Source organism: Brienomyrus brachyistius, chromosome 1, assembly GCF_023856365.1.
Source record: "Brienomyrus brachyistius isolate T26 chromosome 1, BBRACH_0.4, whole genome shotgun sequence".
Lineage (NCBI taxonomy): Eukaryota > Metazoa > Chordata > Actinopteri > Osteoglossiformes > Mormyridae > Brienomyrus > Brienomyrus brachyistius.
Window position 1 is genome coordinate 45,486,044 of NC_064533.1, and position 15,628 is coordinate 45,501,671.

Here is a 15,628-nt window from a genome sequence, read left to right on the forward strand (position 1 = left end):
TATCTGATGGAACATATTTAGCCAGTTGTTCTCAGGTAGTCTCGGATGGGTCATTATGTTTTTGCAGGCCCGTTTTTAATCACCGAGGTTACTGGTCATACATTTAAGGTGAAACGATATAAAAGAAGCATTCAAGTAATGCTTGCGTCCGCTGTTCTTAAACACAAAAAATTAGTGCAGTAAGTAATTGTTTCAATGTGTCGTTCATCCACGTTTGCGCCAGAAACAACCCAAAATTTACGACAATCTGTTACAGATATCGCAGTAACAGGGACTTAACGTAGAGATTTTTTTTTAAAACTATATCTTGCTTTTGTAATACAGGGAGCCTGGTTTAGTACACTGTTTTATAAGGACACTGTGGGTAAAATAGTAGGATACAATATTGACTGTTTCAGTCAGTTCCATAAACTGCTGTTGCCTCCGAAAGAGCATTCCTGGGGAGGAATGCTGGGGAGGTTTAATTAGAGTTCTGTCGAATAAACAAAATAATGAGGACGCCATACTTGTCTTACCATATTGCCTTTCGAATATATTAAAATTCCACATGCAAAAACAAACCTGAAATCAAACATGGTCTGTGAGAAAAGAAAAATCAGGAAAGATCAAAAACCACAGTTTGGGGAGGGGGGGGTGCATTTGTTTTTGTGCCTCTGGCTAATGGATTTAGTAAATTACCAGGTGGATGCAAATCTCAGCACAATCACCCAAAGGCCCGTAACTTCACAGCATCTTATAAATTTGACATTAAAACCTGTAGGCCTGCATCTGCGAAGAACGGTGGGGGTGTTTTAAAGAGCCCCCCAAGCACACTCTCCCAGAGGCCTAGCAAAGCACCAATCTGGCCTTTTCTTATGTCCAGCAAATTAAGAGTAAATAAAGAAGTAAGCCTTCAACAACGGCTGGTGTCTCTCTCTGAAACGCGTGTCGCGACGGCGCCTTCCAGGGCAAAGAGGGCAAAGAGGCCGGCAGCAGCCGGGCCTCCTTCCATCTCCGTCGCGGCTGGCGGAGTCGCACAGGAAGTGCAATGCATCATGGGTAGCCTATGTTCCAGAGGAACACAAATATACATCTGCTTCTCAGAATCAGCGCGGAAAATGAACCACACCAGAAAAACAGACCATAATAAAAATGCAGGGCACAGTTGTCATGACGATGGTGCCAGGCATGCCGGCCTGGACAGAAGAGGAACAAAAAGGGCAAAACTACTCCCACCACGCCGATGGATAATGGAAATGCCTCTTCCCAGTTGGTACTGGCACAGTTGGTGTTTTTCTACGGCAGGTAGAATCCGTTTTGGAAAGGGGCTATTTTACCGTGGAGTTCAGAGGAGGCCATAATGGGCCAAGAAGAGGACTGATTAAGCAAAGGAAGTTGTTAAAAACAGTCCATCCGCATGGTGACAGAGTGCATCCTGTGCAGAGCATGATCAGAGCCAGTCATGAAAGCAGCCGAGAGTCCAGAATTTTGAGCTTTAACACTAAAACCGCTGTTTTCCCTGCCAATGAACGTCAAACTTTAGCCGCCGAGAAAGGCGTATCTCGGCGTGTGCGACCCGTTTGCCTGCACTAATGTGCCGTTAGCGTCAATAGCAGCAGAAAATCTAACACCCTCGACCAAAAAATCCGTAATGTTCATAACACAGTGGCTGTTCTGTTAAGAAATCGTAATGCTAAAAAAGTCGCCGCACACAGTATGCATTTTATAAAATGCTGGATAAACAGACCATACTGTATATATAAATACCACTAATAAAAAATACCATTTTCAGGATGTTGTGAACTGAAAAGACTGTCCACATCAGTATACATACAACATAAATTGCAAAGATACCCATGACCCATTCTTCCAGTTTGACTGCTGAAAGATTAAATTTGTACAACATATTTATATTAACTACAGGAGCATATTTCTGCAAAATGAAAGCAGGAAGCTGCTGTTTCTTTCAAACCCCAGTACTTTTTCGGAGCTGAAGCGTAATAAACTCCAGCTGCAGTAGCTTACAGCCGTTAAAGTGCAGCAAAAGAATGGTTTCAATTTGTAGGGGGAAGATGTTGCAAATATCTAAGAATTCATTACTTCCTCAAATACAGTGCAGTAAAGAAGTAAAGAATGGGCCTGAACCCAATTTAAATGTGCTGTTGTTCACCTCTAACTCCCAGTAGGGACGCTCAACTTGGAGGAACGTCATCAGATATCTCACAAGGCCACCTCACAAGATAGTTTTCACGTGCTCTTTTGCTTCATGTCAAGTTTTTATGCGTCTCCTGATGACAGTCTGGTGGTAGACGTCCTGCTCGAAAAAGATTTTGGGTTGTGCCACTGCATTAGAGAGTGACAATGCATGTAGCAATAGCACATATCCGGTAACTGCAAAAGCAACACTGCATCCTATACAAGGCATCAAATCACATAACTGTTTCGTTAACCTGACAGTGAAGGCTTAAGTTACATCCGTGAAATGGAGCATATTATACATGCATATATTAATGTGCAGAACACGGTTCTCAGTGATCCAGTTTTGAAATGCTCACTTCAGTTTGAAGATTGACTGAACTGTGGCCAGAACCAAAAGCTACGAAAAAAAATAATCTAAATCACAAATTTCAGCTGTACTGGAAAAAGGCAGACAAAATATTTGTCATATTTTATAAAGAAGCCAAACTAGTAAAAAAAACATGTTTTGGGGTTCTACAATCTTCAGAAACCTCGGTTAAAGAACCTTAACCACCACATGTAGGACAAAGAGTTACTCTACTTACAATAATACTAACAATTAAAATAAAATGTATTGAATCATTAGTAGTTACTCAAATAACATGTTTACACAATAAACTGTCTGGATGTTAACTCTGAAGCCAGTCATTGAGAAAATAAATCACTACATTCTGGGAATGAATGACAGACCCAGTGAAATGACATACTGCTATACATGGATTACAATCCTACTCTGCAGTGAGAAAACACAGCTATAAAAAACTGTCAGATTAATAATAAACCCAGTGCCACTGTTTTATGCTTTCAGATACAACTTAACAACAAGGCATGGATCTCTCGCTGTATTATTTTCATGTTTGATTACTAGGAAATAGACCCCCTAATGTCCTCACTATTTATGAGCAATAATCACTGAGTGATGAATCTCTTCAATTTTGCCAGTGAGGAGAAGGGAAATCGTGACCATTTTTGTGATTGGAGATGTTTTTTTTTTCTGAAAAAGCTGAGCGCTAAGTGCTTTCTAATTAATGGGGAGGGGCGATTTGAGCATAATTCACTGTCATTCCAAACTGTCCACCTAATAGCAGCCACCCAAAACATTTCAAAATGACATGTTATAAAGAGATACTGAGTATACGATACCCGAATCAAAGAAAAAAGTCTTAATTTGTTCAGTGTGTTGTCAAAATAAGAAACGGGAAAAAAATTTAAACTGAGCCTCTGTCAGAGTAGGCTTGGTACTGTAATACTAACGCCAGAGGTTTGCTTTGTGTAACAGGAACGTATTCTGACAATCTCCGTATCCTGTTTTTTCCAATTATCGCCTTTTAAAGGCCAGCTGGGTGCATTCCACACCATCGGGGGGGCAGCGCCATTTGCACTGGTCTAAGACAAAGTCATGCTCAACTACTTTCATGGTAAAGTTCATTATAAGTAAGAGGGATTTATCGTCGCTTTCATTATTTTGGTAACAGGTCGTCTCATTTCTCATTCCAGGAATAGGCTATTGATCCAATCATGCCTGCCACTCAACTATGACCCTTCCAGAAAACACTGAGACAAAAGGCATTCATTCCTCGCTACTCCTGGAGCATTTGTATTTTTAAACAGTGTTCTATTGGTTTTCCATTATGAGACAGATCTCTTACTGTATCTGTAACTGCCAGTAAACAAGCACTTCATTATCATCAGGGAAATATGGCTCATGTTCTCTGAAAATTTGTTCTTTGTAAACTGTACACTTTCCACAGGTTCATATACTGTATATAAATCCTTAATCAGGGCTCCTCGTTGGCATTCATTGCTGTTTTCTGATTTTATTATAACCCATAACAGTTGCAGGCTACCAAGACTTCAAAAGGTTTAAGATTCCCAAATTTTTATATTTTTTTCCCCCCTCCATCATCGGTCTTCTGGAGTAAACCTGCCGTTTAATCTCGATATAGTCTCCCTGTGTACTGTGCAAAGCAGCATTCGCAGCGAAATCATTTTCGCGTTCAGGTGGAGCCTGCTGGGGAGAGCTTCTGCAGGAGAACAGTAAAAGACCAGCGGCCCTCTGCATATGGTCTGATTGGCCTGGCGGGGATTGTTTTTTTTTTTTTTTTTAGGGAAAACGGAACTGCGTCACACGTGAGCCTATAGACGGGGGGGGGGGGGGGGGTGTAAGCATAATGGCAAAGTGATTGAGACATGAATACTCAAGAGTGACAAAAAAACCCAGCAAAAACCAGACAGTCGAACATAGCAGCTCTCGCTCACCATTTAAAAAGGGGGTTGGTTCATATTAGCAGGAGGCTCTGTATGTCGGGATGGGGGATGCAAAAGGAGGGGAGATGTCATGTCCTGTATTTATTTTCACACTGTAGTGCCCCTGACCCATCTAGACGTACTCGTGGATAGAAGGTGTGACGATCAGCGAGACAAGCCCCTGGGACTGGTACCCTACACCTACCGCATCACCAGAATTCAATGCGGTGTGTCTAATGTGCCTATTTAGCATTTGGAGTGCAATAGTGCGTGCACATGACTGCCCCCCCCCTCCCTTTCCAGGAGAGCATGGCTATCACCTATCCCAACAGCTGTGGCCTTATAGAATAAACAAAGGCCTTCAGGAAGGAGCGCTTCACTGCACAGAGGCCCGAAAGGCAGACCAAGCTGTCTTTATCTGCTTTAAAGTGGACCGACTTCTGCCTGCACCCCATCACGGCAGCATGCACGACTGGTACCGGTACCAAGACAAGGAGTGGAAAATCTAAATAAATAAAAGCATGAGAAGTTAGAATTCACAATATACGCCTTAGAATTACATTCAAAATTCATAAAGGAAGTAGCAATACATACATTAAAATTCAAAAATTATTTTTTTTCCCCCCAATCAAAACAGGGGAAAATGCTTTTCCCTCAATATTTTCTCAAAAGCACTTCATCCTCTCTCATGCCGCATTTGACGAAGGGCCGACGAGGCCGATGGAGCCCATGCCAACTGGAAGAACCTGGCTGCGCAGCTTCATGCCAGCTCTGAGCGACAGTCTGCAATCCACAGGCTTTCAGGACCATGGTGCCAATCCCAGACCATCACATTCAAACGACCCGGTCAGCTTTCTGGACGTCACTGCAGTGGAGGTCCCTCTATTCTGACTGAACGCAAACCCACTCGGATGTGACATGCTGGAGATAAAGCCTGGCACAGCTTTCCACAACACCACCATCGAAATTAACGAATTCAATGCACTTGGTAAAAGATAAGAGGGTAAACCTGTTAGCAGACATTTTCAGTCTGCCGCCTATTGATGCAATGCAAGCAATATGTTCGTACTCCTGTTCCATAGAACAACTGTAGAAAGCACCTTGATAATCTAAGCAGCAGTTAAGCCCCATTATATTATTCACTAGGGCAAAGGAACATTGACACAGAAAACAACATCACTCTTATAGACAAACAAAAATTCACATTTTTCCAGACGTTCATTTAAGAGAGAGAGAGAAAAAAAAAACATTACGCATCTGGGACTGTTTTCGATAAATGCTGCTCTATTAGAAACACTTGTAAATGTGATAAAATAATTTGCTTTGTGGTCTCAGAGAACCTAAATCAGACTATAATGAGTTGTTTGCTAGTGCAACAGCCAATAGGTGCTAATTAGATTTGAAATAATTTTCTTAAACAGGCTGTTTGATCTAAAGCTTATTTTCCCAGATGGGTAAATGTGCTCCCTGTATTAATTAAATATGACACTTTGGAAGGCTGGGTAGCCATACTTAAAACAATTGGCTCTTAAATATTACAGTGTAAATAATAACTTGATATGAACATCATGAATATTTTAGAGAGACTTGGAGCCATCTGGATTCCAAAATTAAGAAAAACATTATAGTTACAGTACTATGACAGACTAGAAAAAGTTTTATTTTGTGTGCAAAACACTGATTTTCTTCTCACCAGCTGACAAGCTGTCCAGGATGAATCACAAATAGATATTATTTAATGTAGTTTGCTTTATTTATTGCGCTCCACAACGGCAGGCAGATTTAATGATTCCCGGAAACAAAATACCGAAACGTATGATTCTAGTAAACTCTGGCGAATTCTAGTAAATGTCTGTTCATAAAGATGACAAGGCGATGTTTCCTATATCCTCTGCCCTGGCATTTTCTTTCAGATTTTCCCTTTTGATATCAAGGTCAGAGAAAATTCACTTTCATAATCATTGCGTATCACTTCAGGATTAATGGTGAAAAATCGAAGTGCCTTGTCAGGTAACAGTACGCCAGGGTCAGAGTGCCCACGAGTGGACCAAACATGCAACTTCCCAAAGAGAAGAGCAGGAGAGGATGTTTGTGACAGAAATAGACAGTGCTTCTCCCGGTGATGAGGATCACGCGGCTTTTCTATTTGCCCTGCAGTGCGCGGTAACGACAGCATGCCTAATGAGTGTGAGGCTCGGCCAGTTGGTGGGACTCGCGAAAAAACGTGGCATTAAGCTTACATTTGCATTAGGCTTCAAAACGGGAAAAAGGCCATTTTCAATGTGCATTAAAATGATGGGGCAGATTTAAGGCAGATTTGTAAAGCATGGCAGTCACTCAATGGGTCAATTCTGTGTAGCTGAAGTCATTGTTACATGTAACAATATGGGCTGTCCCGGGGGAGGGAAATAAAAAAAGTGAATTATTAATGGTGCAAACCATGTGACACACTTTTCTTACATGTAACACTGTATATTTAATAATTTATCATATATATTATTATTATTCATAGTAACAGCAGTACCAAACAAAATGCTTGCAATACATTGCATCCTTGATTAATGGCATTAAAAGACACATATTCAAAATCACAATTACTTTGGCTCACTGAATATTCCACCTTAGCCAAAATCGGTGTGAAGTTGAAATGTGCAGAATTTTACCATAAACACATAGCAATGTTACATTTTGAACAACAAAATATAATTCCAACCGTTTATGCAGTACAGGGTCATGATATATAATAACGCATGCATCCATACATTTATATGACCACCATCAGCAAAACTGTCAAAGCTAGCATTTAATCTCCTAAATAAGACATATCCTACTTATGCATTTTTATAAACGTAGAGGCACCAAGGAGATTAGCAAGACAACATGTTGCCGAGTAACGTAAACAGCATACGGCAGCGGCCCACCCTGACACCGGGCGTTCAGGTTCACGAGGAGGCCAGACAGCGAGCCGTACAGCCCCTCACCATCTCCCGGCTGCACGTACAGTATGAGCTCTCAGCTCATTGACAACATGGTGCCCCTGCGGGTGCAAATGACGTACACGCAGATGCCTTCGCTAATAGGCCCAGTGCATGGTGTTGTAAAAACAAGACCACAAAGATCTTCATTAAGACCCTCTTCTTTTGTTGATTAAACAAAATGGCAGTCTACTATAATGGAAAGGGCAAAAAAAAAAAAAAAAAAAAAAAAAAACATTCAGTGTTTTCACATCACTCTTTTGGTTAAAGCTTAACAAACTTCACCCAGACGAGGTGATGATTCACCCATTATTGCCCCAGGTCAAGTCACTATTAGGAATGAGATTAACGGAATGGAATTCCCAAGCAATCACTCATTTAGTCACAGTAAAGAGAAGACCCCCTTAAGAACAGGAGGGCTTTGCATAGCTGCAAGCTTCCATTAAGGCCCTACTAAAACCACATCCGATGAGTAAGAGCAGCCGCCCCCTCATTTACCGAAACGTCTGATCCTTCGTATTCCTGTAAAGTGGCGTGTTTATAATATCGCAGTACCTGGATCACAAGAAACACTCCACACTCTCTGCTGTGTACAAAACAACAGCTAAACAACAAGGAAACTGTTTAAAATACAGTATAACAATAAAATAAAATAAAAACCAGCAAAATCAGCAAAGAAATGAAATGTTGAATTTAAATCGGTAAAATTTGAATATTAAATTTTAAAACCAGAAAAACAAATATAATACACAGACACACACACACACACACAAATCTTTGCTGCATTTAACACGTTAAAGACGTTTCCAATTTTCTGCCAAAACTGCTTTCGCTAAAAGCAAGGTATAGGAAACAGGATAAGCATTTGAGCAAAGGCTGTAAAAAAGCTTTCTGGGAACTTGAAAGCCTCACAACAAAAGTTTTTTCCCCTCCTTGCCATCTGGAAGTACTAAACAAATGAAACCTACTAAACAAACAGAGCTTTGAAAAAGGATGCAGTGGAAGGAACCGCGACGCTGAAAGCACAAACAATGGGAATATAAATACGAATTATCGGATGGCTTCGTTTGGGCGGCAAAAGGCCGACGCTGAAGGCGGAATGAAAGTGATTTTGGTAAAGGGGCAACTACCAAGGCATTGCGAGACCTGGGAGCTTGTGGTGGTAGCAGGGCCTGTATCTAATGAAGAGCAGTAATACGGGGGCCCTCGTGGGTGTGGGGTTGGAGAAAAAGGGAGGGGGCGGTGGTGTATTGGGGTGGTGGGGGGGTACAGCTTACAATCTTTGCGCCCAGGAATGTGAAGATGAAGAGGGAGCCATCAAACACTTCATTAAAGGAACAGAGTAAACAGCTCAGCCAGCCAGCTGGGCTAGCAGAGTAAATGGAAGGACATATCTGACACGCAACCTTGTTGTTCCCGGACGTGTTTGTGACATCTCGCACGAGGTGATGATATAATGAACAGCGGAGTGGGATTCGTCAAGGTGATGAAGGAGTGTGGCGGAGGCGGGGGTTACACTTTGTGATTGAATAATTCTGACCTTAATCATGACAGACAGTTATAGCACCAGGTAGCTTTGTCTGAATTGCGTATCTGCAGGAAGACTTACATTACAGTACCAAATAAATAAATCATAAAATTTCTACAGGTTTAGCGGAACTGAAATGACAGGATCATTTAAGGCAAAACATTCACAAAACAATGCACCGACTTTTTGGTTCGGGAGTTTACAGGCCTATGTGACTACAGTTTTATTTGACTGGTTAAAATAAACAGAAATCTGGGTTTCAAAATTCAAGAGCTGTTTACGAATCATCGGCATCTGCCAGTGCCAGAAGTTACAATGTTGTGAGGGTTTTAAAATTTATGACACGCAAAGATGCCTGGAAAGTAACAGCTCATTTTTAACGTTAAATAACCAGCTGACATCCACCAATTATGATTGGAAGCAAAAGCCTGCAAGCAATTAATCTTCCTTAAGTGATTTTTCAACCATATGCAAACAAATTTCATTTGATTTAATCATTATTTGCATATAACGACTCAGAAATTTCAATTAGCCAACAGGCGAACCACTTTTCTTACTAGTAAATCTTCCGAGTTTAGTATTGTTTGCTCAGACGAAGCAAACTTATTTCTTAACAGTATTGTTTTAAAATCAGATCTCACAGCAGAGCAGTTAAGTGACCTTGCTCACCAAATGAGACCATGAACCTGAACCACACTGCTCTATACATTTCCAGTTTTCACCATACTAGTATAGTACAGTAGTATGGCTGTTACAAATTGTGTAAACCCAATTCTAAAAACATCATAGTTTATCCAGTTTATTTAAAAGTAATAATATGAAATCAAGTTAAAGCATTACACTAATATTAAGCACTAAAGCATATAGTACTATTATAACTACAAAAATTGCTTATGCTGCGAATAGTATCCTGTCATAAAGTTCTTACAGTTGGAAATAAAGTACATTTTGGTGTTACGCTGCTACACGCAAACGCTCAGGGAACCATCAATAAAACTGCTAATAATTTAAGTTCTCGGAGAATCCAGCTGGTAACAAGATACCCCACGGCCACACTTTTACAAATGCCATCGTGGAAAGATCATTGCTGATATATTCAGAGCAATGCTAACATTTTCATTTCCTCTTTGACAGAAACGTATGGCATTTTTTTAAAATAATCCCGCGCAGCAGGAGAAAACGTAAACCAATACATAAATGGAAATGCCATTTTATGTGGGATGCCCCTGACCACGTAGTATCGGAATAGATCAGGCGGTGCCCAGAGTGCTCACTGGCGATAGGCAGCGCCATCTATCGGTCATTTGCTGACATATCTAGCTTCTTTCCACAGCTAATGAGCGCGCCGGAAGAGACCCGGCTTCCCTGATACCTCGCAGGCAGGGACACGCACGGAGACCCGGCACACTGAACCTCAGGGGCATCGCTGCGCATCTACACCCCCGTACCGGGGGGAAATCATCCAGCATTTATTGCGAGTGCTATTATTGCGTATGCTCATTTTAATATTTTATTTTCATCAAGCATTTCAAAGGCCTGAGATATTGGTTGATCGCATGTCACAAAGACGAGATTCAGCGTTAATATTTCCTCTAATTGACAACCTGGATAAATTTATATAGATCTGATTCTCTTTTCTATCTTAAGTCACATCATTTTTATACGTTCATCGATTCTCACTTTATTTTGAAGGTAGTCTACGCGAAATCTAAATACATATGGCCTTAAAATAACAGAGAAACTGCTGTATTTTAATCTCATTTGCCTGTTCCTTTATTGGAAGTATCTGTAATATATATCCATTCATACATCCATCCGCTTATCCGGAACAGGATCGCAGTGAGCTTGAAACCTGTCCCAGGCAGCATAGGGTATAAAGAGACACCCTGGACGGGATGCCAGTGTCAGTAATATTTAAATATATATAACTTACCTCCAGGTAAAACCGGATGAAGTGCAAAAGTAGTTTTTATTTTTTCCTTTCGCTAGTCACCTTCCGTCTAACATCCTTTAAATACACACAAGCTTAATAAAAATGCTATTAACAACACGTTGTTGGCAAGCGATTGGAAGAATTAACCGAACTCTGCCTTATTATGAAAGTCCAGCAAATAAACTTAAGTGATCCATATCTGTAGGTCGCTTTCCGTAGATGGGACCAGTTCTGCAAACTCAGCAACTCGCAGTGAACAGTGCAAACACTGACACCCTGAGGTAGAACAAGGAACTGCAAGTCCATGTTAAACATACTGCTTGTTCTTTGAACATCATCATTCCAATCAAGCTGCCGGTATCACAAGAATCACACAGTAAAACAAACGCCAAAATCTATGCATTTAGCAAAGACTAAAGTATATACAATAGTGAGCAAAAGTCTTAAGTTGATAAAGAAATAATGTTTAAAGGTATTTGTGTATACAGTAAGAATATATCTGGTCAGAAAAAATATTACTTGACATTAACTGACCAATAATCTTTATTGATTAGGTATTGATTAGCCAAACAAGGTCTAGTTCAAGAACATTCTGGATGGTAACTGCAAATACTTTACTAGACGACTTGACACACAAAAAAAATCATGTTAAACACCAACAAAAACATAATTTAAGCATAATATTCTTTGGCAACCTACGACTTTTGCAAAGTACTCTATTACACCAGCCTTGGCAAGGGGCGCACTGCGTCCAGATGTTAAGTCAGCTGCCTGTCTCTGGCACTGTGGATTAAGTCCATACCTGAACCTAGCACTGCCCCACAAATCAGACTCGGACTAATTATAGCATTTTCACGTGCTTCAGTTCAGGTTTCATTTTATGTTAGACCAACTTGTATATTTGCGGAGCTAAATTAATAGACACTGACGTTCAGGAGACTTAATGTACAACAATGACAGGGAGTCACAGAGCTAACGACTTTTTCAAATTTGATCCTTCGAAAAGAAGCCATGTTTCCACTGTGCCAGTATTATTTGTAAAACAACAATGATTCTCTGAGCATCCACTAAGTTAGAGCATTCTGAGTTCTATCTACAAATCACAGAACGAGAACAAAGAGCTTCTGTGGTATTGTTCATGAATTCCTCAAAGCAATGTTTATACAGATGCAATTTCACGTGCCACTGAGAGAACCAGCCTTTGCCCCAGATTTTGTGTTGATCAAAAGGTTTAAATGCTAGAGAAGAGGCACTTGTTTGGATCATATTCTGTCTACTGGGACTTAGGACATGTATTTCCATCTGTTGGCCGTATGAATCTTCTCCATTATCTCCGGGACAAGTGAAGGCCTCTATATTAGAAGCGATTCCTCTATATTAGTCTACTCAGCTGGGCCCCAATCCTGGTATCACAGCTTTCTTTTCCTCCAAAAACATGTGTTAAGTTAACGCCCTGTAAAAAATTTCAAAGACAAGCTCGGTAAGATCAATAACATAACAGGTAACAGACCAGTGTATTAATGTGCTATTATAAAAAAAATATTTTTTTTTTCTGGAATCACCGTCTTCTCAGCGCTGTTTTCTTAAGTTCTTAAATTTGGCAGAAAACACAAAATTCAGCTTTGCTGCAAATCAGATCAGGAGACAGAATAAACGTTTTGCCAGTAAAACACATAGTGAAACTAAAATGTATACCACTGCGTAAACGAACACGGAAAACCTAAACATAGGATAAAAGATGTGTGATTGTTGCTCGGAAACCACCTCGAAAACTGTCCAGCAACCAAAAACGTTTTGAAATACAAAAGTTACACAACTGCTTTTACAGATGTTACCTAATATTTGAAGTTCTGTTTGTTTGCCACTGATGAGTGTCCTGCTTGTCTTTAACGGCGTTTTGCTGCAGCATAGGTTCTGTTGTTTTCCTTTGTAATTAGATTAGGACCACACACCTCTGCTCTGGCCACCCACAACAATCAATGAGGAAATGAGCTGTCAACAAAAGGCATTTACTTACAGATATTTGTTGGGCACAAATGCCCTTACGCCCTGAGACCGGCCCAAATGTTAATTTGTAAATAATATATAAAAATGTAACTGTGGGAAAAGTCATTGTGATAAAAAAAAAAATCCACAAGAACCTGACACTGGAGAAAAAGCTTCTAACAATGATACTGCAAAGAACAATAATATGAGAGTAAATCCTAAAGGACTGAATGTGTTTTGAATACAGTTTGGCCTGAAATTTTGGCCATAAGTAGAAGATTAAAATGAGGAAATGTAGCACAAATGTAACTATTACTCAATAAAGAATGGAAAGTGAATGGAATGCAAACAGGTGATGCATGGATCAGCCCGTTAGGATACTGGGCCTGTGATCAGAATGTCACTGGTTCAAATCCCAGTTGGTGCAGGGATTTTCTGACCCTGCTTTAACAAAACATTGTATGCTGCTTCTGCTAAATTAATAATTTAGTTTGTGTTGATCATACAAATCTGTCTGCAATGGGAAAGGAAGTAAAACTGATAAAAAAAACATGGATAATTTAACAATTGAAACATGCTCTAGCACAGGAGCTCCTAACCTTTTGATGTTCATGGACCAGTCCGAGTCAAACACAAACTGCACACACCTGAGGGGTATTAATGAAGTGATCAGCGGTTCTATAAGATGCGAACAGAATGTGCAAATGAGAGGGCTTGAAATATATTGCTGATGTATTTTGTGTGGGGCTCCCCAGACTGGGGATGGGAACCGCCACTGTAGTACAAGAACAACTCAATTCATTTCAAATTATAATGGGTCTGATACCTTATCTCAAAATCAAAATAATTCTCCTTTGGCGCGAAACCATAAATTGAAAACGTTTTGCGAGCATGCTGCAATGGTGTATGTATACACATTTCCCAGTTAGGGAAATTGTAAAGGGCACATTACACCCAGTTCTCTAATGCTTTTGAAAAGCAAAAGGGAGAGTGTGCCCATTAACTTCTCAAATTGAGACTTTGGCACAGTATCTGACACACTCTAGGCTACTTTCTTCCTAGCTGACTTTATAGCAGCAACCAATTTCAACATCCAGACACTGTTGCGTCTCTGACATTAGGGCGTTTCTGTCAGGTTGCAGTTATCTACAACTGCATGACTCAAAGCTCTCCATAAAACATGTAACGTCTCATCCCCCAGATTCCATGGGAGTTCCAGTGAACCACACCTTCAGCTACATATTGACGAAATCATCTCTGCACATACGATGGACCGAAGTGTAGCAATGACTGCACACAGTAGCTTAGCAAAATTCTCACTACTGTGCCTGAGGAAATTCATCTGCCTCAAATTAAAGCCACCTGGCATGATTTCGATGGCCAATATAGACAGATTACTAGAACTTTAAAACCCTGCTTTCTTTGTAATTGACATTTTAAACCGTTTGAAGTTTCTCATTAATTTCCTTAAACAAATTAGCTACAGATGTATAAAACTACCAAAGTACAGTACAGGCAAACTACAAGGAAAGAATACCTTACACTTAATGTTGAATTTAAGTTTTAAGTTTGCACAAATATATGGGGGTAATTAAGGCTATACATTTTGCATTTCCTTATCATGCATTTAACAAAAATGACAATTAAAAAAACAAAATATTAATTACATAACATAGGTAAAACCACGTAACACTGCTGTACATGACTACAGGCAAGACGACCACAGAAAACTACGCCAATCAATGCAAGGTCAAGCAGCGGATGGTAATTAATTGTAGTTCAAGTGACAGTGACACAATGAAATACGACGCAATTAAGAGGCAGCAGGCCTAAGGTTTATTTAACCTTGGACTGGAGGCCGGGTCAAAGTTTGCCATAAAAGCAGAGGCCAAGCCTACACGCCATTTAAGTTTGATATTGGCGATACGGATAATATGAAGATGAAAGCAGGCAATGCAAGGCAGCAGTTACCGATACGGGAATTACATAATGAGCTTCAAATTAACTGGCAGCCGTTGCTACATAAACTGTTTTATTCACTACCTGCAGTCTGACTAGCAGGGACTGCTTACTACGCGTTTTGCTAGTTTGAGTTTCCTGCAGATACCACACATGTGCATTGCTAACTAGCAAGACATATATTATCAATTTTACGGATACATACGTAACTTAACCCAACAAAAGTGTAGCTATCGACAGAAACAGCTAGCTAATGTGCGAAGCTCTTAAGTTAATCATATACATTTTAATGTTTTTTTTTTTTTTTACAAACTGCTACATATGTTATAAGACGAAACTATGCTCGGCTGCTCCTTAGCTTAACGAAAAAGCGTGAAAGGACACCAACTTACAGCGCTCCCACTCGTCTTATGACAGCACCCGCCATCTTTCCGTAACCGAGGGAGAGGCGCTATTGGCCAACAAAAGCAGTTTGACAGACAACAGACAACCCCGATTGGTCCGTATAAAGGGGCGCGGTTTAAAGGCGCGTGTATTTTAAAGACGTAGCACAAATGCGCTACTCTACTATTGTACAGGTGATACTGATTCATTGGAGTACAGTTATTTTTGTGTACACTTTTCTGCATAACATTTAGAATATGTAATTCGATTAACACATAGATATGCGTTTAATTAATTTTCATCGCAAACATTATAAACGTTTTTTGGAATATCGAATCTTGACAATAGCTTAGCTTTTTTTTTTTTTTACCGCATCTGACATTCATAAATGTGTATGTT

The 15,628-nt window shown here is 40.1% G+C and overlaps 1 protein-coding gene across 2 annotated transcripts in view; it reads right to left on the bottom strand.

Moving 5' to 3' along the window:
- Nucleotides 1–15,316, bottom strand: part of clybl (citrate lyase beta like) — a 54,105-nt gene extending 38,789 nt beyond the window's left edge. The window contains exon 1 of one of the 2 annotated variants that reach the window (XM_049015133.1): nt 15,238–15,316. In XM_049015133.1, coding sequence (XP_048871090.1) covers nt 15,238–15,272 — 35 coding nt within the window. In that variant the 5' untranslated portion in view covers nt 15,273–15,316. The remainder of the gene's footprint in view (nt 1–15,237) is intronic. The other variant, XM_049015124.1, reaches the window with a different exon arrangement.
- Between the last annotated feature and the right edge of the window lie 312 nt (nt 15,317–15,628).